This window comes from Nomascus leucogenys, chromosome 2 (genome assembly GCF_006542625.1).
Source record: "Nomascus leucogenys isolate Asia chromosome 2, Asia_NLE_v1, whole genome shotgun sequence".
Lineage (NCBI taxonomy): Eukaryota > Metazoa > Chordata > Mammalia > Primates > Hylobatidae > Nomascus > Nomascus leucogenys.
In genome coordinates, this window is record NC_044382.1 from 84,135,401 (window position 1) to 84,160,226 (window position 24,826).

At 41.6% G+C, this 24,826-nt stretch overlaps 1 protein-coding gene across 2 annotated transcripts; it reads left to right on the forward strand.

The window, feature by feature from the left end:
- The first annotated feature begins 242 nt into the window (after positions 1-242).
- ACSM1 (acyl-CoA synthetase medium chain family member 1) lies at positions 243-23,803 on the forward strand. Of its 2 annotated transcripts, none has more exons than XM_012505300.1 (4): positions 243-349; positions 6,620-6,862; positions 12,408-12,618; positions 15,372-15,583. In XM_012505300.1, exons 2-4 carry the CDS (start codon positions 6,671-6,673, stop codon positions 15,581-15,583), a joined length of 615 nt encoding a protein of 204 aa, XP_012360754.1. In that variant the 5' UTR covers positions 243-349; positions 6,620-6,670. The 2 variants fall into 2 exon arrangements, with proteins under 2 accessions (XP_012360754.1, XP_003261516.1); XM_003261468.2 differs by lacking the exon at positions 243-349 and adding an exon at positions 23,712-23,803 and having other exon boundaries at positions 6,609-6,862; positions 15,372-15,579.
- The last annotated feature ends 1,023 nt before the right edge of the window (positions 23,804-24,826 follow it).

A 24,826-nucleotide genomic window follows, 5' to 3' on the forward strand; every position in this document is an offset into this window, starting at 1 on the left:
TGACCTCGTGATCTGCCCGCCTCAGCCTCCCAAAGTGCTGGGATTACAGGCATGAGCCACCACGCCTGGCCCACACGGTTTGTTTTTCTAACTGATTATCTCTCCATGGAGGCCTGTAATTGTTTCTGTCCTATTTTACCTGAGCATCCCCTCCCCCTACTGAATTGCCCAATTCCTAACAAGTTCTCTGTTCAAGGTCCCCCTCCGCTGTGGCCAGAAGCCAAGTTCTGCTGGGTGCACATTCCTGCGGATCACCTGATCAGAGAGAACTGAACCTACAAAAGAGAGCTCAACCTCCTTTTCCATACCTACCCGGGACCTAGCTCAGCTGTGTCCTAAACAGTACCAGGTAAGACAGAGGTGAAGGACAGCTTCTTTCTCTCTCTCTCTCTCTCTCTCTCTCTGTGTGTGTGTGTGTGTGTGTGTGTGTGTGTGTGTGTGTGTGAAATCCAATTTTAAGTTCTGGTAATGCTACTTATAAGTTGAATGACCTTGGACAAGTCACTTAACTTCTTGGCACTTCATTTTAGAGGCAAAATTACAATGGTGATATTGGGTGAGAGGAATAAATGGGAACGTACATGTAATATGTTTAGCACAGTGGCTGGCATGTAAAATGGGACTGGTTTAGTGTCACGCAGCTCTGAATGTGGTGAGCCGTGGGAGACAGGCAAAAAGTCAGAGATGAGTGTTTGAAGGAAATCTTTTCTATCTATGCAGAAGTTGGCTCACTTTCTATAAAGTGAGTGCCTTCTAAAAAAAATTATCCAAGCATAGTAATACATGCCTGTGGTCCCAGGTACTTGAAAGGCTGAGGCAGGAGGATGACTGTAGCCCAGGAGATGGAGGCTGCAGTGAGCTATGATCACACCACTGCACTCCAGTCTAGGTAACAGTTTCAAAAAAAAATGGTTAACATCTAATGGGGAGGGGGTCGGCTTCAGAATTTGATGGGAGTTAAAAGGTACCTCAATGTTTATTGAGTCCTTACCATGCACTTCATTCAGTGCCAGTAAGTAAATTATCACACTAATCCTTATGGGAAGCTGGGAAGAAGGTATTACTACTGTGCCCTTAAGTTCAGAGACATGAACAGTACCAAAGACCCAGCTGGTAGATAACAGAGACAAACGTCCAGCCCTGGCTCTGTAACTCTGGGATACCCTATAACACAGTAAGTATGTTGCGTCATTAAATAGCTTTATCAGTCCCAAGTCTTGTGAAGTCAAAGCTTAGTTGCAGGAGCTGTTCAAGGCACTATATAGCTGGGAATACAGTGGGGAGCCCAGCTGCCTCTGAAAGCCACGATGTCAAATTGCTTTCAGAATGCACTTTAAGCAGTTCGGAAAATTGTTCTTTAAAATGATTTCATAGGATGTACTTTAATGATATGCTGTAACAGGGTAGGATCTCTTTCAGTTTAATTAATCTCCAATAGCATCTAAAACTGTGCGTGGTACATCTATAATAAATATTTGAGAAAGAAATAATACATTTTTCTATAACTCAGATAATTTGTGGGCACACTGGCTTTTCTCTCTCTGACTTTCATCACTCAGTTTTCTGAATTATGACAAAGAAGGGAAGAATCTAACATTTTGTTGAGTACTTACTATGTCAAGCACAGTGAGAAATAGACAAACTAAGCTTTGTGAAGTCAAATCTGAAGACAGTTGTGGATGGAAATAGAGATAGAGATAGAGACAGAGATAGTGATAGAGATAGAGACATGCATCACTTAACAACCAAGATACATCTGAGAAATGCATTGTTAGGTGATTTTGTTATTATGGGAACCCATAGAGTGTACTTACACAAACCCACAGAGCATAGTCTTCTACACATATAGGCGATATGCTATAGCCCATTCCTTCTAGGCTACAAACCTGTGTAGCCTGTTGCTGTATTAAATACTGTAGGCAGTCGTGACACAGTGGTAAGTACTTGTGTATTGAAACATAGAAAAGGTACAGTAGAAATATGTAATTATAATTGTATGGGCCACTCTGTATATGTGGTCCATCACTGACAATGACATCATATTGTGGCACATGACTATAGTGTAGATGTGTTATTGTTATAGACATTAATATTAATGTATAGATATACACAGATAGTGGTGTAGGTATAAATGTAAATATTGGTATATAGATACAGAAACAGATTTAGAAATGAAGCTTAACATACATACAGAGATAGAGATAGACATAGACACAGACATATAGATATCTCTGATTTTCCATCCTCAACAGTTGGAGATCAGGTTCTTATATATCTGGATAGATAGATAGATAGATGGATAGATGGATAGATAGATAGATAGATAGATAGATAATCACTGAAAAAGCTGGACATATCCCAGTCCTGTGGTGTCTATGTTCAGACATTCATCCCCATTTCTTCTCTTTAGACCTTAACTCCAAAAGTTAAGGAATTTTTTTTTCCTCTGGCTTAACTACTCTATAAGAGCTTCCCTATAAAGTGTGTTAACTAGCAACAGCTCTTATTTCTAAAATACTTGTCCGTGCTGAATGCTTTTTGCAGGATATCATGCATTTATCACCATGGCTTCAGGCAATAGGTGCTGCCAATATGCCTATGTTTTTATAGGGAGGTTAAATAAATTGCCCCAAGTTATGTGGGTGGGAAATGAAAGTGCTGGAATTTGAGCCCGTGTTGTTTGATCTCTAGGGCCATGCTGTTTCAGCTACCACAGTTCTCCGCAGCTGGGCACTGTGTTTGGCCCTCTCATGTGATGAAGATTAAATTAGAATCACAAACACATTTGTGAGATGATGCCAAAGTCATTTCTTCTTCATTTCATCAAGAGGAGTACATTGGTTTGCTAGGGCTGCCATGCAAATGACTAATGACTGAGTGATTTAAACAACAGAAATTTATTTTCTCAAAGTTCTGAAGGCTGGAGGTCCAAGATCAGGGTGGTTTTCTCTGAGGTCTTTTTCCTTGGCTATCTTCATATTCACATGGTCTCCCTCTGTGTGTGTCTGTGTCCTAATCTCCTCTTTTTATAAGGACACCAGTCATATTGGATTAGGGCCCACCCTAATAGCTCATTTTAACTTAATTACATTTTTAAATACCCCATCTCCAAATACAGTGGTGTTCTGAAATATTGGGGTTAGAACTTCACCACATACATTCATGGGGGACATAGTTCAAACCATGATAACTTGTTAATGGATTTCCTCACTATATCTCTCCCTCTTGTTTTGGTCTTTAGTCACTTAGTAAGGGGTTGTTTGAACTGTCTTCAGGAAAAACAGGGAGTTTGTATTTTAAGGAAGACCCTGAGGTCGTATAGACACCTGCATAGAAAAATCACAACTGAGTTTGATATTCTCACCCAAACTAAGCTCATGCCTGTGGAAGGAGGTGTGTGTTGGAAAATGTAGCAGAGGTGATGGGCTTCTAGAACCAACTTGGCTATAATATTGTTTGAAATGTTTGTTCCTCGGTGCCGTAAAGAAATAGGACTTGAACATAATTTAATTTACTCAGCAAGGCCATTTTTACTTCTTGCAGAAAGGGTACACTCGCCAGCAGTTTTGCCAGGAGAGTACACGGAACAAAGGAGACAGGGTCATTTATAACCTGATGCATCCACCCTACTGCTGTGTCCAGTTTCCACTGGCTAGACATTCTGTATTTGTCCCTATTGGCTAGCAACTTAGAACTTTTTTAAAGAGGCAAAGGCAGAGGAGAACAAAGGAAAGAGGAAGTAACTTGTGAAATGCTGAGAAAGATTAAAAGACTTTTAAATAAGCAAGAGGAACAGGCTATGGCCTAATGCTTGCTTGGACCAGTATAAGAATGCCAGGGCAAATATTTTGGCTAAATTGTGGGAGTTAAGAACATAAAGTACATTGATTTCTTTATTACAGCTAGCAGATATTTAAGAATCTTAGCACAGGACTTTGAATAAATTTTGCTTTTAAGAGAAGTTACTATTTATTCCTAATTAGATGGGGAAGAAATTCTTTGAAGAGGAACCTCTATTTTACTTTTTACAATATTAAAATTGCATCATGACTTTGGGGAAATTCCTGCCTCTCCTAGGATGGTGGCCTAGATTAGAGATTTTAAGCTCAAATATAAACAGGGGCCGGACAGCTATAATAAGTGGAGAAGCAGGCAGGAGTGACAAAATAAAGTGGTAGGAACTGCATCAAACCTGAGAATATCTCATTTAAATAAAGCAGACAATTCTCAGCTCCAGCCACTTGACAAGAAGTTGAAATAAAGACCCAGCATCACTGGCCATTACTAGTTCTATTGTCTATTATATGAGTCTGTCCTCAGCCAGTATTTTATAATTATTGAAAGTGAGCAAGAGGGAACTTAAATGTTCATGATGAGAAAGTGCTTCAATCTCAAAGCTGTTTGAGAAATAACTTTCTTCAGTCAACATTTACATGGAAAGATAGGTTCCAGTTTAAGCCACTTTTTCCAATCAAACTTCAAGAAGGATCCTAATAAAGGAGGTTCCTGCTGTCATGTTGGCAGCATATTTCAGGATCTGAAGGGGCATTGAGGTTTAATTTTGTGTGTCAACTCTGATGCATTGCTATTAGCTGTCCTGAATGCTGCTCTAGGGAAGACCTCAATGCCACATCCCAGTCCACTGGAAAGTGCAGTGATACTAGCAGTGAGGACTAAGCTCTGATTTTTTTTTTTTTTTGAGACGGAATTTTGCTCTGTTGCCCAGGCTGGAGTGCAGAGGCATGATCTTGGCTCACTGCAACCTCCTTCTCCCAGGTTCAAGTGATTCTCCTGCCTCAGTCTCCCCAGTAGCTGGGACTACAGGCAAGCACCACCATGCCCGGCTAATTTTTCATATTTTTAGTAGAGATAGGGTTTCACCATGTTAGCCAGGATGGTCTCAAACTCCTGACCTCGTGATCCACCTGCCTCAGCCTCCCAAAGGGCTGGGATTATAGGCGTGAGCCACCGTGCCTGGCCTAAGCTCTGATTTTTTATCTTGCCGAAATTCCTATCTAAGGGGCTTAGGGAGTCATGCTCTACAAACCATAAATTCTCATCAGATGGATTTTATTTAACCCTGTATATCATGACTTACTTTCCAATCTGACTCTGGCATAACAAGAAGAAAATAAAAATGTTTTACCCCAAAATATATTTCCTTGCCATACCGTGAGATTGCCCTGCAAAGTCTCTTGTAGGAAAAATCCACATTTTATAGAGAACCCCATTTCCTCTTTGTTTTCTTTCCTTCCTTCCCAGATCCAGGAGACAATCCACTAAGAGACACATACACTTTTAGGTCTGATAAGACATGTTTTACAACCTGCACTCTCTCTGAAGTCTGGTATCTGAGAGATACCGGTGCACAATAAAACTTGGTCTCCACAAACCTTTACCTTAACCAGAACATTCCTTGCCATTAATCCCAGGTCTTCAAATAAACTCACCCAATTGTCAGCCACAAAATGTTTAAATTTATATATAGCCTGGAAGCTCCCACTTTACGTTGTCCCACCTTTCTGAACCAAGCCAATACAGTTCTTAAATGTATTTAATTAATGTCTCATGCCTTCCTAAAGTATATAAAACGGAGCTGTTCCCCAACCACCTTGGCCACAGAGTCTCAGGATGTCCTGAGGGCTGTGTCACCGGCCAGGTTCACTCATATTTGGCTCAGAATAAATCTCTTCAAATATTTTACAGAGTTTAACTCTTTTTGTCAACAGCAGCATCTGCTCTGAGGATGATGGTGTATATTTTTCAGTATCTTTAGAGTCTCAAGTGACAGAAACCCAGTCTCAGGCAAAGGAGAAACTTTTGGCTTACAGAATCCAGAGAATATTAACAAGACAGGGGCAGAGATGCAGGGGAACAATTTGAACCAGGGACTTGAATGACGGCAGGATTCTTACTCCACCTCATCTCATTGTTTCTGCACATCAGTTTCATTCTCTCCTGTAGGGGGGCTGTCTCCACGTGATAGGAATCATAATCACAAACAGCACACAAAATGTGCTTTCCACCAGAGGGAGACAGCCTGATATATTTAAATCTGTTTAGAACCACACACACAGACACACACACACACACACACACACACATACATTGGAGAGGTATTATGATTGGCCCAGCTTAGGTTACAAAGTCATGAGAAATGACTGCTCCACCCTGGACCAATCAACTTTAGTCATGGGATGGGATCATATAAAGATATCACAGCTTCCATGGCAACAACATGATTTGGCTTGGCAGAATGGGAGGTTTCTAAAGTAAAGACACCATAAGGTACAGAACTTTCCAAAAGGCGAGTTGCTCTACCACAAAAGGGATGACCATATGTCTTCCATCCTGGGCTGACATCTTAGCAGGTTGAAGGGGAAGACCCCTAGGAACATGTACCAACTCCATAATAGTAGCTATAGAACCTCCCCAGCATTTTCTGCCATGTGGTTCCTCAGCTGGGAGACAAATCCCCACCAAAATCAATCAGTTGTGCCTTCCAAATTCTGGTGACCTGAAACAAAGCTATCACTCTAGCAATTAACCAAAAACATGCATCCAATTTAGGGAGAAAGTTTTGGATACACAACTAATCTATTAGCCATCTCTTCCCAAGGCAGGTGGTGACTTGAGAACTCTGTGCCCGGTTTCTGGGGACTGTTTCACCATGCAGTGGCTGATGAGGTTCCGGACCCTCTGGGGCATCCACAAATCCTTCCACAACATCCATCCTGTCCCTTTGCAGCTGTGCTGCCGGTCTTTATCAGAAGTTGGAGCCCCAAGATGGAATAACTATGAAGTACTGGAGGAATTTAACTTTGCAAGTGATGTACTGAACTACTGGGCTCAAATGGAGAAGGTAAGAGATCTGCCGTGATGGTGATGTAAGAACAAGGGTGGCCTCACTTTCCTTATCTTGCTCCTACTAGGCTGAAAGGTACAGAACCAAAATTACTTCTGCCTCAACTTATCAGTGTTGTGGAAGAAGCTTATATTTCAAGGTTCTATTCCCAGCCTGGCCATTTCCTTACTTCATTGAGCCTCAGTGGTTTCATCTATGAAATGAGGAATTAACTCCTTTAAAAGCAAGAGAATAGGTAAATGTATCTTTTATTCAATCAAGGTACTTTAATTGTGACCAGGTGCAAAGTTCTTATCACAAGGTCAGCAAATTCATATTAGTCTGAGTTCTCATCTCCAGTGAGTGGGACAATGTGTCTTAACTGGTATTCATGTCATCAAACTTGGGCTTGACTTGAGACTGTGCGCAGAGGAGGGGATAGACCACCTGAATGTGCACATGAGTGTCTGACACATTTACCTATATTAGGCCATCCATCTTCCCATGAGGATGGCAAGTCTAATTAGATTCCTCCTTGTCAACTACCTACTTGACTGTGGCTTTAAGGTATGTCAAGAAAAAGCAAGCCCTGTGTCTTCCAGAGGTTATGTGTTTTTGCAGAAAACCCCAAGTGCTTGGTTTGTCTTCTCACAAGACACAGACCAAGAGAGAAGCGGTAGTGACATTAGGAGTCGGGTAGACAATGGATGGTATTTACAGCCACTAACTCCCAGCTGCCAATATGGTAGTGTAAAAAGTCACCCAGCACTGTCTTTGTACAGAAGAGAGAATCCCCCTGAGATGGAATTGGAGACTTAATATAATTTTTAAGTGTTCCGAGAGTATGTATTCATGTATTACTATCCAAAGCCTACATGCCTTTATGACATCTTCCTCCCCACCACCTTCTTTTTCTTTTCTCTGAATTTGCATAGTAACCTCAAGAAAAATAAAACCCTCGGTTACAGAGAGCGTTTTTATGTGCCTTGGCAATTACCTTGCATTTAATCATCTAATTAGATGTGTATTGTTATTGTCTCTATTTCCTTGATGAAGAAACTGAGGTTCCAAGGATTTAATGAATATACTGAAATCACATGTCTAATAAGTGGGAGAGCAGGGTTTGGGTCCAGGCTGTCTGATTTCACAATCCATTATTTAACCTAGTCTCACAATCTGATGATGCCAAAATATCTCTGCCTTAAGAGTATAAATTCACTTTTTTCATTGCCCAGACTGGAAATCTGGTTGAGAATTTTTGAAACATGAGATGGGCTGGAGAGGAAGGAAGTAAAAGGAGGAGGTGAATGGGTGAACATTACTATATAAATTTGAATAATATAAATAAAATTTTGCTTTTTAAAATTAATATACTATAAGCATTTTATTGTAAAAACAATTCTAAAAGTTTTTCACTGATTTTATCATATTCAATCACATAGAAGTAGCTTAATTTTTGCAGACAGCATGTAGTTGGATTTTATTTTTTTATCCATTCTGCCAATCTATGCCTTTTGACTGGGGAGTTTAGTCCACTTACATTTAAAGTAACTATTGTTAGACAAGGATTTACTATTGCCATTTTGGTAATTGTTTTCTTGATGTCTTATAGCTTTTTTGTCTCTCATTTCCTCTCTTACTGGCATCCTTTGTGTTTAGTTGAGTTTTTGTAGTGATACACTTTGATTTTCTTCTCATTTCCTTTTGTGTATATTCAATAAATATTTGCCTTGTGGTTACCATGGAGATTAAATATGATATCTTGTAGTTCTAGCAATCTATTTAATACTGGTAACAACTTAACTTTAATCACAACAAAAACCCTACTCCCGTGACATTATAAGGCCAATAATGAAAATTAAATGTAAAAATCCTTCTCCTTTACAGTTCTATCCCAGCCAGCCCCTCCCCACACTTTGTTATTGATGTCATCAATAACATTTCTGTATATTGCTTAATTAACATTTATTTAACATCTATATTATAAATATATGTTAATATTATACATTAATACATAATATAATATATATTAACATATATTTATAATTATATTTATGATTTATTTTCTAAATACAGTAACAAATAACAAGTGGAGTTACAAACCAAACTTATAATAATATTGATTTTTATATTTGTCCATGAATTTATATATACAAGAGAACTTTACATTTTCATATTTCAGTTCCTCTCCAACATTCTTTTATTTCACCTTGAGGACTTCCTTTAGCATTTCTTGTAGGGGCAAGTCTAGTGGTAGTGAACTTTGACTTTTGTTTATCTGGGAATACCCTAATTTCTCCTTCACTTTTGAAGAATCTTTCTGGATGTAAAATTCTTGGTTGGCTTTTTTTTTCTTTAAGCACTTTAAATATATCATCCACTTCTTTCTGGCCTCAAGGTTTCTACTGAGAAATCCACTGATAATCTGATTGAGAATCTCTTGTACATGAGTTGCTTTTCTCTTGCTGATTTCAGTTTAATTATAATGTGTCTTGATATTGCTCCTCCTTGGGTTTATTCTACTTGAGGTTTATTGAGCTTCTCATATTTGTATTACCATGCATTGTCTCAAATTTGGGGATCATAGGGCCATTATTTCTTCCAATAACCTCTATGCCCATTTCTTTCTCTTTGTTTTTCTAGAATGCCCAAAATACATATATTGGTTGGCTTGATAGTGTCCTATAATTCCCTCAAACTCTGTTTATTTTTCTTCCTCCTTTTTAACTTTTTCTTCTCAGATTCAGTAATTTCAAATGACCTGTCTACATTTATGGATTTTTTCTTCTACCTATTTGAATCTGCCACTGAACCCCTAGTGAATTTTCAATTTAGTTACTATGTTTATTTAGCTACTATATTTTTCAGCTCCAAATATTGTTTGGTTCTTTTTTTTTGAGACAGAGTTTCGCTCAGTCTCCCAGGCTGGAGCGCAGTGGCACCATCTCAGCTCACTGCAATCTCCAGCTCCTGGGTTCAAGCAATTCTCCTGCCTTAGTCTCCTGAGTAGCGGGATTACAGGTGTGTGCCACCACGCCTGGCTTATTTTTTGTACTTTTAGTACAGATGGGGTTTCACCGTGTTGGCCAGGCTGGTCTCAAACTCCTGACCTCAAGTGATCTGCCAGCCTTGGCCTGCCAAAGTGCTGGGATTACAGGTGTGAGACACCGCGCCTGGTCTGGTTCTTTTTTAATGTATAATTTCTATCTTTTTGTTGGTATTGTTATTTTGTTCATATATAGTTTTTCTAATTTCCTTTAGGTGTGGATCTGTGTTTTCCTTTAGCTCTTTGAACATATTTAAGACAATTGTTTTAAAATCTTTGCCTAGTAGCTGAATCCTGTGTTTAGGGTTTGTTTCTGGAGATTTATTTTGCTCTCTTGAATGAGCCATGTTTTCCTGCTCCTTTGTGTGCCTTATGTTTTTATGTTGAAAGTTAGGCACTTGAAAAAAGCGGCCCCCTCTCTCAGTCTTGAAGACCAGCTGCATGCAGGGGTAGACCTTCACTAATCTTCGTAGTGTGAAAGCTTTAGGCCTTCTCAGGCCTTTTCTAGCATTTATCTTTCCTTGGCCTCTGTGTGTGCATCCCGCCCCACCTCGCTAATTTTCCCATATAAATGGCTGTTTTAATTTCTTAATTTCCCTAAAAGTCTCTTCCTTGCTTCTCCTCAGGGCCTTACACGTTTTACTGTATTTCTCTTTCCATAGTCTCTGGCCCCTATGTGCCTGCAGGTCTGATGTTTTCACACAGCCTGTCACCCGCCACTGCTTTCAGAGACCTCCAACATCATATTCAAATTATGCCATGGTTTCTATCTGACCTGCAAGTCAGGCAAGACAGAAGCCAGTCCCTCCGCAACCCTTGGACAAGCCAGAACATCGTAAACAAATTTCACTCCTTTCCTTCAGTCCTGAGAGGAGCTGGGGGTTGGGTGGCTTCCTCTTGACTGCACTGCACCACACCAGAAAGAGATGGGGGCAACGGCGACCAAAAAAAAAAACACACACACACAAAATTTTCTACCATTTTGAGTATGGCTTTTTCATTTTCTCCTTTTTAAATTTTTAATCATACATATTTAAGGTGTACAACATGATGTCTTATTGTACATATACTACTGCAGTCATACCAATTAACATGTTAATCACTTTCTATAGTTAACCTTTTTTTTTTTCTTTTTTAAGAGACAGGGTCCATTCTGTCTCCCAGGCCGGAATGCAGTGGCACAATCACTGTAGCCTCAAACTGGGCTCAGGCTATCCTCCTGCCTCAGCCTCCCGAGTAGCTGGGACCACAGGTGTGTGCCACCTCGCCTGGCTCTATAGTTAGCTTTTATTTATTTATTTTTATTTTACTTTAAGTTCTGGGATACAAGTGCAGAACCTGTAGGTTTGTTATATAGGTATATGCATGTCATGGTGGTTTTCTGCACCTATCAACTGGTCATCTAGGTTTTAAGTCCCGCATGCATTAGCTATTTGTCCTAATGCTCTCCTTCCCATGGCCCCTGACCCCCCAGACGGGCCCCAGTGTGTGTTGTTCCCCTCCCTGTGTAACTGGGAGTTGAGTATGGCTTTTTCATGACTGGGGGCATTTGTTTGGTTTTCTGAAGATCCTTAGCTGGTTTCTAGACCTCCCATGAAGCTATTTCAGTCCATCTGTTGTTTCTGTAGGTAGAATCTTGCTGTTTCTATGAGGCAAAAAAGGGCCTGGAGCTTCCTAGTCTGCTTTGTTACTGCCCTCACCTCTAAGAGTAACTTAATTAAAAAAATTATTTTTTCAAAAATTTAGCAATGAAGTAAGCCTCTTTTGTTTTGTTTTATTGTGATAATAATAAAATTTATTCAGCATTTACTATGTGACAGGCACTCTTACATGCTTTATTTAAATAACTTATTTAAACTTTGCTACTTTCTAGGTAATAATTATTGTCAGCATTTTACTGAGGAGAAACTAAGGCACAGAGAAGAATGAACAGTCCATATGGAATTAAGGCAGGCATGTGGTGGAATGGAGTTTTAAATCTTCAAAGGAATCATGAAGGCTGTTTATGGTCTTATGTAGCTTGAGGCAGGGTGGCTACAGTAGGCCAGAAGTCCCGCTCCACCCCCAAACCTCTCCTGATGCTATAACTTTTTTTTTTTTTGAGACGGAGTCTCACTGTGTCATCCAGGCTGGAGTGCAATGGTGCAATCTTGGCTCACTGCTACCTCTGCCTCCTGGGTTCAAGCAATTCTCCTACCGCAGCCTCCTGAGTAGCTGAGGTTACAAGCATGCACCACCATGCCCAGCTAATTTTTAAATTTTTAGTAGAGACAGGGTTTCACCATGTTGGTCAGGCTGGTCTCGAACTCCTGACCTCATGATCCACCTACCTCCGCCTCCTACAGTACTGGAATTACAAGCATGAGCCACTGTGCCCGGCCGTATAAATGTTTTAAAATGGGATCCCAGTCCTTAAGCTGTGTTCACATCGGAACGTGACGATGGCTGTGGATTAGTTTAATAAGTGCCTTTTTTCTCTGAAGCAGAAAATAATACATAATGTATGGTCTTGACAAGGAGGGCAAGAGAGGTCCAAATCCAGCCTTTTGGTGGGTGAATGGCCAAGGAGATGAAGTAAAGTGGAGCTTCAGAGAGATGGGAGACCTAACCCGCCGCGTAGCCAACGTCTTCACACAGACCTGTGGCCTGCAACAGGGAGACCGTCTGGCCTTGATTCTGCCTCAAGTGCCTGAGTGGTGGCTGGTGGCTGTGGGCTGCCTGCGAACAGGTCAGTGATGCAAGAGGGACCTGGTGGACCTCGGGGCTGTTCTAGAACCAATGGGTCCTGGGATATTAGGTGCTGTGCACCCAGCCTGGCACTGACACAGCTTTGAAGCCCTTGCCCCAGTTTCTGTGCTGGGACCACAAAGCAAGGCTTCCTGGCCTCTGGGAATTAACAGTTTAATTAGAGACAAAACAATTTCTCTTCTCTGTACCTCCTTTCTTCTTCACAGTCTTTGTCTTTCTCATACTCCCTCACAAATTCTCTTATTCTTTCTTATTCTCTGCCTCACACTCTCACATTCATACACCCTCAAGTGCAGTGCCAAACTTTCTCTCATACACACACACACACACACAAACACACATACACTTTCTCTTGCACAGTCTCAGAGAGTCTTACTTTTTTAAAGATTCATCGATTGTTAACATTTTCCCATATTTGAGCACTCTCTCCCTCTCTCTTTCTCTCCCTTTCTTACTGAATTATTTAAGAATCACTTGTGGGCATTGTGACACCTATGAACACCAGGTAAACACTCATAAACACAAAAGCAGGCATCTGATAAGATCCAAAATATTCCACAGCCTTTGCTGCATGACAGTGACATTTTTGAAGAATGCAAGTTGTATTGTAGAATATACTTCCAAATTTGTATTTCTGACTCTTTCTTTGTGATTATATTCAGATTAGACATGTTAGGCAGGAGAATTACAAGGACAAAGTTGTGTCTTCCTCTATGCATCACATCAGGGGGTATATTCTTAAGTCAGTTTGTTCCCTCTTCAGTTATACTGTTTCATTACTTGAGTAAGGTGGTTTTCACAGAAAACCTTTATTCTTTACAAAGGCATAATTTTTCCTTGTAATTAATAAATAATTCATTGTGTGATCCTTAAGCAATTGTGTGAATATTCCTATTCCCTAACACTCTTTCACATTATGGTTTGAGTACCTAGTGATGATTCTTTACTGAATCGAATATTACCATGTTGGTTTTACATGGAAATTTTCTATTTCTGTCAGTTTCTTTACATTTATTAGTTAGAATTGTTATGTAGAGATTTCCCTTCCCCTTTTAGTGACTTATTTTTTGTCTATATAAGTTAGAATCAGTGACTCAGAGATTCTTTTTTGAATCACTTCTCTCCTTTTATCATGTGTACAGCACTCTGCCATACTCTTGATCATATTTTCTCTCTCTCCATCTCATATTCTCTCACAAATAAAACAGGTGATTCATTCAGCCAGATCATGTGAAATCAAGAAGTAATAAAACTGGTGGAAGGAGTATAGAGATGAAAAGCCATGTCATCTGTAGACCTGTAAGATGGTCCATGGGAAATCTAAGACTTGGCCAGGGGTGGTGGCTTAGGCCTATAATCCCAGCACTTTGGGAGGCCAAGGTGGGTGGATCACAAGATCAGGAGATCGAGACCATCCTGGCCAACATGGTGAAGCCCCATCTCTACTAAAATACAAAAAAAAAAAAAGAAAGAAAGAAGAAAGAAAGAAAAAGAGAGAGAGAAAGAAAGAAAGAGAAAGAAAGAAAGAAAGAATTAGCCAGGCGTGGTGGCAAGTACTCTGTCAAAAAAAAAAAAAAAGACTTGAGCTGAGCCCTCTGGGATAAGAAGAATTAAAAAGGATTAGAAACAAAGGAAGGGCATTCCAAGCATGGGTTGAGGCATGGCCATTTTGTAATAGAAAATAAGTTGTGGGAGAGAAAGATGGAAAGAAAGCAGCATCTTCAAAGTCAGGATGAGAAGTGTGGTGTTTTCCTGGAGAGAGGGCACAGGTGTTAGTGCAGAGAAGAAATGTAGAGAGGCCAGACATGGTGGCTCACAGCTGTAATCCCAGCACTTTGGGAGGCTAAGGCAGACAGATCACTTGTGGTCAGAAGTCCAAGAGCAGCCTGGCCAACCTGGTGAAACCCCGTCTCTACTAAAAATAAAAAAAAAATTAGCTGGGCATGGTGGTGGGCACCTATAATCCTGGCTACTGGAGAGGCTGAGAGAGGACAATTGCTTGGACCCAGGAGGCTGAGGTTGCAGTGAGCTGAGATCACACCACTGCACTCCAGCCTGGGTGACAGGGGGAGACTCCATCTTAAAAAAAAAAAAACCAGAGGAAAGAAATGTCAATGTTTATGGAGCTAAGCAGATAATAATTTGGAAGATGGGTAGCAGGAAGATTCAAAACTGGTGGAGGGATGAGAATCCAGAAGGAAACACGAAGGCTCGAGCTCACTGTTGGCGATGGAGGTAGAAGGGAATGCAAAAGAACTCAAAGGACAATGTGGTGAAATTCAGAATGAAGCAAAGAGGGGACATTCAAGATGACATCCGAGGAATGACAGAAAGGGGAATGAGAAGGGAAAGATGGGGGAGAGATGCAGCTATTCTTGATGTCAGAGACACTGTCCTGTTTACATCTATACTTCCGGATCCTGTGCAAACGTGTGTAAAGCAGTGTCCACCCATTTTTTGGCTAGATCCATTTAGAGTAGAAAAGATTAGGGCAGGGCTTTCAAATTTTAATGTGCAAAAGAATCACTTGGACAACTTGTTAAGATGCAGATTCTGATTCTGTAGGTTTGAAACGGTGTGAGATTCTGCATCCTGGATAGTGCTGCTGCTGTTGTTCTGTGGCCCATACTTTGCATAACAAGAAGTTAGGGCATTTTGATGCAGACAAGCCAAGCCTAAAGCCCATGGTTGTGAAAAAGAAACCAAAACAATCAGTTCCTTTCTCATCCCCAGGGATCATCTTCATTCCTGGGACCATCCTGTTGAAGGCCAAAGACATTCTCTATCGACTACAGATGTCTGAAGCCAAGGGCATTGTGACCATAGATACCCTTGCCTCAGAGGTGGACTCCATAGCTTCTGAGTGCCTCTCTCTGAAAACCAAGCTCCTGGTGTCTGATCACAGCCGTGAAGGGTGGCTGGACTTCCGATCGCTGGTTAAGTGAGTTTCTGGTCTGATGAATATGATCTCTGAGTACAGGTGTTGTGGGATAATTTAGGAATCAGAGAGACCAATGGGGTTGAGGAGGATATATTTATTATTTAGGTGCACCAGCCCAGTCAGATTAACATCCAAAGGACTGAGCCCCAAACAAAGAGTCAGGTTACCTTTTAAGCATTTCGTGGGGTGAGAGGGGAGATCTGTGCAGGGGGAAGCATATTACAGAAGCGAGAAACAAAGACAGTTATTCAATTGAGACATGCATTACATCATTTCTTACTTTTCAAGGAAAAACATGTTTTACAACTTGAGTTTATCTGTCTAGTGACCTTGCAGCTGCACAGCTAGAGAAACAGCATCTTCACAATGCCTGGGAAAGGGAGAGATAAGGCTCACTAGCTACAGATAGAAAAACAGGTGGTGAATTTTTAAAGGACTCCACCTCTTTCTCTTCCTCAGGGGGAATTGGGTTTTCTTACATACAACTGAGTTTTTGCTTATGCATTCTTTTATTTCTTTTAATTCCTGTTCCATTTCCCCCCTTTGTTGCTTTTTATAACAAAGGTGTTAATCGAAAGCACCACTATTTGTCACCTCTTCGCAGAGCTGAGCTTCGTCTACTGGCAGTGGCTGATATTTGGTTAATGCCATCAACTGGGCGGTAGTGTGTCGAGTTGCTACTGCCTCTATAGTTGACTGAATGCTCCTAATAAACAGGGGTAAAAGGTAAGGGAGGATGAGGCAGATGCCAAGAATAAACAAAAACCCACCAATAAGGGTTTTGAATCCTCCAAAGGTTGAGAACCATCCTCCAAACAAAGAATCCAGGGACCATTCGGACCAAGTCTGAACTGGAACATGGGCCAACTTGTGCATTCTAGCTCTGATTTCCATGACAGCCCGGCCATTATTATCAATTTCCAGGCAACAGTTGGTTAAATTAAATTTTCCACATACTCCTCCTTCTGAGGCTAAGTGATAATCTAAAGCCAATCTATTTCAATATATAGCATTTCTCATTTGTGTTGCTTGTATTGCCAATAAATCTAGTGCCCTTGACGTTTCATTGGTTATAATTTCAAGGACTGCCTGCAACCTTATGATGTGGTTGAGAATATAGATTGGGGTGTGGTAACCCCATGACCCATCTTGCGCCCAGGTAGCTGGCCTATAATATTTAATGATTCTTTCAGGAGGCCATTCATTATCTTTCCAGTCTCCTATGTCCACATCCTTTTTGACATTTGTGTCTATTTTTGTGATTATGCTCTTCTAGTTCTTTTATTTTCATCATCAACTGGATACCATAAGAGTTCCCCTTGCTTTAGAGGAATTAGAAAGGATGGCTTGATTGTTCCTACACACACGACCCTGTCCATTTAGCTGGCAGTTGCCGATATGCCCATGCTCCACAGATACAATATAGACCAGAGGGTGCTTTCCAAGCATTTGGAGCCTCTAGCTGATGCCAAGTGTGGCTTAGGGTAGAGAATTGAGATAAAGGATTTGGATCTGGTAAGTAGGAGTAATTCTGAGTGCTTCTCCATAGAGTTTTGTTTTTAGTCTCATCATAATACTGTTGCCCTAGGCAGGTTATTTCTCCTACTGCCTCTGTGAAAGCCGTTCCCCAACGGGCGATACGGTACTTTCCAATTATGGAGGTTTTTAACAACCAAACACTGGCTGAGGCTGTTGGTTCACTGGCAGGGTTAAGCGAAGTGAAGTTATCTTGTGGCATTAATTCCTTTGCCTCTCATGGCCACTGGTCCCCCACATTAGTTCCTCTGCGTACATAGCATAAGGAAATTCCTAAGCTGCCAGCTATGTTTTCAGCTAGTTGAGCAAAGAAGTTTTTGGCTGGTGGGGGAAGCTCAGGCACTGGCTGATCCAAATGCTTATAGAATGACTATGGGCCCAGAATTGCGGGGTTGGATGCATTTGAGTCCCTTTAGTCTTTTTGACAATTAGTAGTGGAACTCCAAGGCCTGCTCCTAGTCTATCAACTCGTTATAGTGCTGTCTGTCGTGTAGACCAGAAAGGTAGCTCTGGCTTTAAGATAGTAAAATTTAAAGGATTGCATGTTCTTGTCTTACAATTTGGTTTGGTTGACATACTACTTAGCAGAGCACTCCTTCCTGAATATAAGTATTGGAGTTGTGTTAGTGTGGACCACTGAATGTTACAGTCTGGGCATCCGATTTGTGGTTCTTTGTACAGATGCTTAGGGCTGTTCCTGCTAAGCCTCTCTTGTGTTAAACCATTGCAGACTGCTTCTGGTTTTTTTAGGATTATGAACATATGCAGCATAGCAGGCATCAAAGTACAAGGAAACAGGCCCTTTATAGGAGGGAGGGGCTTCTTTGGTTCAAGCTATAACTCTCTTTCTTTTTCTCTCTCTGATTTAATATGTATTTCAAACCAGAATTCATAGGGTAAGAGCTTAGGGTCATAACATGCATATAGCTGATCATTTCCTGAGTCACAGACCAAATAGGTGGTCTGGTTGTATGTGCAGGTTCCTAACTTGGTTCCTGTACTGTAGGTATGGTACAGTAGAGTTTTAACTATGGTATTCCTTACCCAGGTAGTAAGTACACAGTGTGGGCATCCTTCTAGAGATTTCTCCCCTTTTAGTATAGGCAGAAATGGTAACAACATTAGTGTATGTAATAGAAACATGCTTACACTACACATGGGCATGGCAAACCTTCCTCTGGGCATAGACATTTGCAGCAATAGCGTAACAACAGAACAATTATAACTAGGCTTATAAATTTTATCTACATTTACTTATCTAGAGATGGTCCTCTTAGCTTTGGCTGTGTGTAGACTAGTCAGCTTCCAGGATGTGACTAGAGCAGAGCTTACAAGATCCTCAAGCTTCAGCTGTGCGTAGACTGACCAGCCTCCAGTGTGGTCAGAGTAGGGCAGTTGTCCTTCTTACTGGTGGTTGGGATTCACTGTAGGTCTATTCGGGTGGGGCAATCAGGGTCTTGTTGGTTAATCCACTGGTCATCGTCAGGAGTCACTGCTGCTGCTGGTTTCAGCCAGCTATGGTGAATCCAAGGTGTGACACCTGCAACTTTAACAGCAGTAGAAGTAGACATGATTACAATATGAGGCCTATCCTATATGGGTCCTAGAATGGTTGGATTGCATTTTTTAACTTAAACAAAATCCTTAGGTTTGAAAGGGTATACTGGGTCTGTTAGATTTATAGGCATTTTTCTATACCTAGCCATGCATTTTTGCATGGCCATACTTAAAGTCTGCATTTGCCTTCTTAAAGTTAGTTCTTCTAGTTTACAGATGATGGGGGGTGGCTGGCTGAACAAAATCTCATAGGGCGAATACCCAGTTTGCTTGGTGGAGGTGCACCTGACTTGGAGGAGGACCATGGGCAAGACCTGATTCTACCTTTGATGGGTTTCTTGACACAATTTCTTCAGCAGCTGTTTGAGTGTCCACTTCATGCTCTTCACTTTACCTGAGCTCTGCAGCCTGTAGGCTATATGTTATTTCCATTTTATTTTTAATAGTCAGGTTAAGTCCTGAACTATTTCAGCCACAAATGTTGGTCCATTGTGAGATCTTAGAGTTACAGGCAGTCCAAATTTGGGAATAATGTCTTTTAACAGCACTTTGGTCCCTTCTAGTTCCTCCTCTGTCTGGGTGAGGAAGGCCTTGACTTACCCTGAAAAGGTGTAAATGAACACCAACATGTACTGATAGCCCCCCTCTCAGGGTAATTCGGTGAAGTTCATAAACAGTTTTTCACATGGCATGGCTTCTGTTTCCTGAACTCCTGGGGGCCGAGTAAGCCCTTGTCATGGATTGTTCTGAACACAAGTTAAACATTGTTCATTTACAAATGGCTTGAGTAATAGCAGTGAGCCATGGCACATAGAAATGATGCCTTAATAATGTCTTTAGTGCTGTTTTTTTGTTTGTTTTTTTTCATGTGAGTTCCTTGGTAGAACTGTTTTACAAATCTGGGGGCCACCATTTCAGGTATGGCTAGCCTCCCATTGGAAAATATTTACTATCCTTCTTCAATGTAGTTGTTATTTTTCTGGGCAAAACAAGCCCTTTCATTTGGAGTGTAGCTTGGGATCTACAGGAGGGGAATCTCCGGGAGGAGAGGCATAGCTAAGGCTTCTTCTTTAGAAGGTGGAGTTGTCCTGCTTTGCCTCTTTGTCTGTTTTATTTATTTATTTATTTTAGCCTTTAGTATTCTTCCTTTTTGGTGCCCCTTGCAGTGCATCTCTGCCACCTCTTTTAAGGCCTATACAGCATTTAAGAGCTGTAGAATTTCTTCCTTGTACTTTATTTCTTTACTTTCAGCAGTTAAAAGCCTTTTTTTTCTTTGTAAATAGCCTCATGAACATGGAAAGTGTCAGAAGCATATTTGGAATCTGTGTAAATATTTGTCTTTTGGTCTTTTGCTAGCCAGAGAGCTCTTGTCAGAGCTATTAGCTCTGCTTTCTAAGCAGAAGTTTCTGTAGGCAAAGACTGCACCTCTACTACTGAGTCCAAAGTCACCACTGCATACCCAGCTCAGCAGATTCCCTTTAGTATGAAACTGCTTCCATCAGTAAAATATTCTATGTCTGGATCCCCAAGGGGCCTATCTGTCAAATCTCTCTGGCTTGAGGACACTTCATCTATCACGTTTACACAGCAATGAAGGGGGTCTCCTGGCACTGACTTGATGAGGAGCAAGGTAGCCGGGTTTAGGGTATTCACAGTCTCTAAAGTTAGTTTGTTAGCTTACTGAGCCAGTAGGGCAGTGGCAGCTATTGCTTTAAAACAAGGAGGCCAGCCAAGTGCTACAGAATCTAATTGCCTGGATAAGTATGTCACTGGGCAATGCCATGACCTTATGGCTTGAGTTAGAACCTTCATGGCCTCCCTTTCACTTATGGACATACAAGAAGATAAGCTTAGTTAGATCTGGCAGACCTAAAGCTGGGGCCTGAGTCAAGGCTTTTTTTTTTTTTTTTTAATTTCTTTAAAAGCCTTCTCCTGGTTAGCCTCCTAGAGGAGGGGCTCTTTCTTTCCTCCTCTTTGTGGCTTAGCCATAAGCTAGAAATTTGGGATCTAAATGCGGCAGAACCTTGCTGCCCTTAGGAACTCTCTTATTTGATACCAGGTGGTTGGAGTAGGTAGTGCACAAACAGACTGCTTTTGTTTACTACTAAGCCATCTTTCCTCTTGGCTTATATAAAAGCTTAAATACTGGACACTTTTAGAGCAGATTTGAGCTTTCTTCTGACACTTTATGTCCTGCCTTTCACAGCAGGTGCAGGGAGTCTTGGGTTTCTCCTGGGTGCAGTAGCCGTTGGCTGGTGGGTTTTTTTTATACCGCGGCCTTGACCATTCTCCTTATTGTTTTTTGGCATTTATTCTTCTAGTGTTGTTTCCTTTTGCACCGTGCACATTAATCTCTCTCTAGCCTTGGCCAGCTTTCAAACTCCTGTCCAGACCAGGCTTTTCCACGACTGTGTTCACGCCCACATCCATGCCTCCTTACAAAGCCAGCTTCTCTTCCCATAAGGGCTGCTGCTAGTAAATTAGCCTTTCTTAAGCCTCCGATCAGTTTTCTTCTTTGCCTCCTGAACTCAGTTAATGCACACCTTGGTAGCCACTTTAATAAGCTGAGTTGCATTCACTCCTGCGGAGCTTCTAACTTCTGCAATTTATGCCTGATAGCTCCTTGGGCCTGCCTTACAAATGCTGTATCCACCATGCACTGATTTTCAGCAGCCTTAGGGTTAAACAGAGTGTACAACCAAAATGCCTCAAAAAGTCTTTCTTAAGACTGGCTGGTGCTTTTATCTGCACCCTGGAGCACCTCTGAGATTTTTTATATTGGTTGCCTTTTTCTTTTACCATCCTTTAGCCTTTGCAGAAGTGCTTCTTGGCACTTTTGTAGGTGCTGAAGCTGGACTGCATCATCTGGGTCCTAGTGGGGGTCCTCTTGTCCTCTTAAGAGGCATAAGCATAACTTGGGCACGACCAGACCTGAGACAGCCTGCCTGACTTTTCCAGCCTTTCACTTTAACTTCCCGGAGCTCTAATTTCTCCTTCTCAGGTGAGACTGGGAGCCTGTATCTCTTTGAACTTAACTCCTTAGGGGCAGTTAGCCTTGGTAAAGGGAGGTAGATTGGAATGTAGGGAGGAGGGGTCTCTATTCCTCTTGTGGTTCTTGCAAAACTGGTTTTCTCTTTCCTGAGACTTTTCTTTTGTCTCCGTAGTTGCCAGGGCAGCTGATTTTTACTTTTACTTTTGGCTTTCACTTTTCACTTTTGGTGCTACAAGCCTCTGTGACTTTACCTTTAACTCTGTAGCTGCCAGCGCAGCTGGTTTCTCTGGGTGTGAGCTGCGAATGTTCTACAATAAACTGCTAGGCAGGGCTGCATTCATTTAGCCATGAATCAATATAAAGACTAGGTCTGATTGCCTTGGCTGTCTTCCAGCGCTAGTCACTACCTTAAAACACACAGCCAATTTATATATAGTGCCATTGGTCAGCCATCCAACACTAAAAGAGGGCTATTCTAACTCACAGTATGTCCTTAACTTTTGAAAATCCAGTTTCATCCCATAATCACCTCTAAATCCTTTCTAAAAATTCTTTCTCATGCACTCCAAAAGGAGTTGGTTTTGATGCTTTTCCTCCCATTTCCTCCCTTGAGGTGCACTTTCACTCTCAGGTCCACCAGACTGGTTCCTATTACAGGAGTATCAGACGCTGCTTAGCCAGGAACGTACCTTTCCCTGTCACAGACTGCTGCAGTTGCGAAGCTCATCCTATCAGCCATATGCAACATCCTAGGTCTGATTTCCCCCACACTTACCTCAGAGCACACAGCCTGCACTAAGGGATCTTGCCTCCCCACATCACTCCCCGCATTGGCCTCTCCTGAGACCGTCTCTTTCACACACTTTCACACACCTCCCTTGCCTCAGGACTCCTCATCGGACAAAACAAGCCTCTCTCTTGTCCCAGATGAGCCTAGTTAGGTTCCCACATTCACACACATACACACACCACTCCTACCCCAGGACTCTTCATCAGATGAAACGAGCCTCTCTCGTGTCCTGGGTAGGTCCGCACACACCCACACACTCCCAGTTGGGGTGGCAAGCCACTCTTACCATCCTGCCAGCAAACTCTTCCTTGCTGCACTTGCCGCCGTATGGGCCCATTTTCTCCACCAGTGAACCACTTTCACTTTGTTAGGGGGACACGAGGTTCATCCAAATTGGCAGGCCACTCCTGCCACCCCCAGCCACTCTGGGTTGGATTAGTGGTTGGTCTCTGGGAGGTGATAAAGCTCCCCTTCATCCCTATGGGACGGGCTTTCCTGCCTTGGGCCCTTTCTCCTTACCGCGGTTCCCGAAGTGCTGGTATCATCCTGCAGCCCCATCTCAGGTTCCGTTGCACTGCTGGGCAGGGCACCGGGATGCGGGGAGAGCCAGTCTCCATCTGGGTGAAGCTCACCCATGGCATGCCTTGGATGCCTGGTCTTCTGCAGCCCCAGGGCCCTAGTCCCACAGGCAAAGGAGACAGTAAATCTGTTATCTCCAATCCCCATATGGGCCACCAGAAATGTTTGGGGATGATTTAGGAATCAGAGAGACAGATGGGGTTGAGGAGGACATATATATTATTTAGGTGCACCAGCCCACCCAGTCAGATTAACATCCAAAGGACTGATCCCCAAAGAAAGAGTCAGGTTACCTTTTAAGCATTTTGGGTGTGAGGAGAGGGGAGGGAGAGATCTGTTCAGGGGGAAGCATATTACAGAAGTGAGAAACAAAGACAGTTATTCAATTGAGACATGCATTACATCATTTCTTACTTTTCAAGGAAAAACATGTTTTGCAGCTTGGGTTTATCTGTCTAGTCACCTTGCAGCTGCACAGCTAGAGAAACAGGGTCTTCCCACTGCCTGGGAAAGGGAGAGATAAGGCTCACTAGCCACAGACAGAGAAACAGGCAGTTAATTTTTAAAGGGTTTTCTTACATACACCTCTTTCTCTTCCTCAGGGGCAATTGGGTTTTCTTACATACAACTGAGTTTTTGCTTACACATTCTTTAATTTTTTTAATTCCTGTTCCACAGGTAGAAGAATGCCATTCACTCCCAACTGGTGAGAGAGAAGCAGCCAGTGGTAGGAAGGTCATCAAGTCAGTTGTCAGAAACCTCACTTATGTCACTGTTTTGCTATGTGACCCTGACCTAGTTCCTTGCCCTCTCTTGATCTCAGTTACTTTATCTGTAAAATTTCACATTTTTCAGCAAGTCAACCTTCCGTGTTCCTCTCATTAAAATATACTCACCCCTGGGACGTGCAAAGGAGATTTGTAAAGTCAAGGGGTTATTGTGTTACATATTCCTTGTAGGTGGGAAACCTAAAGTCTTATTTTTCTATTAAAAATATATGAAGTAGTTGAATGAAAGGTTAAAATGAATTTTTAAGGTAAAACTTAAGACTTCAAGAAAAATGGAATTGCCAGCTATGGCTTACAGGTATCTTTGGGAGCAAACTCTTTCCATCTCCCAGGGACTGGGTGCCTTCAGAGACACCTGGGGGCAAAGTGAAGGAAGGCTGGAGATAAGAAAGGTCCCTTCTGCCTCCAAAACTCTGATTCTGTAAGCCTTCAGGCATGTCTCACGTCATACACACAAACCATGCTGGGTTTGTTTTCTTGGAGTAATACTTGAGTTTTTAAAGCTCTTTATTTCAACCCCAAAAGGCAAACATTACAGGAAAGTCACATCTTATGCTGTAGTCTAATGTCAGAGAATTTAATTAAAACAGAATACTCTTGAAAAATCCCTCGAATTTCCCAAAGTCAGTATGATACCATTTCACAGCAAGAACAGCAGACCTAGTGTTTCCTCTCATGTTGGGATTATTTGCAGTTGCTTTGAACACCATAGAAGGCTTGCATTTACAATTGTAGTAGGCCCAAGGCCCTCTCAGTCCAGGGGAAGCTCCTGAGAAACAAGAGAGACTGGGGGAACCACAGATCTTATCTGCCATCTCAAGCTCATGCTAGGGCAGATGTACATTGATCACAGTAATTATATATATAATATATATATAATATGTAAATTTATATATAAGTATATATAATTTATATATAACTATATATTAATTATATATCATATAATTATATTTATATATGACATGTAAGTATATATATTATATATGACATTAAGTATGTATTTTA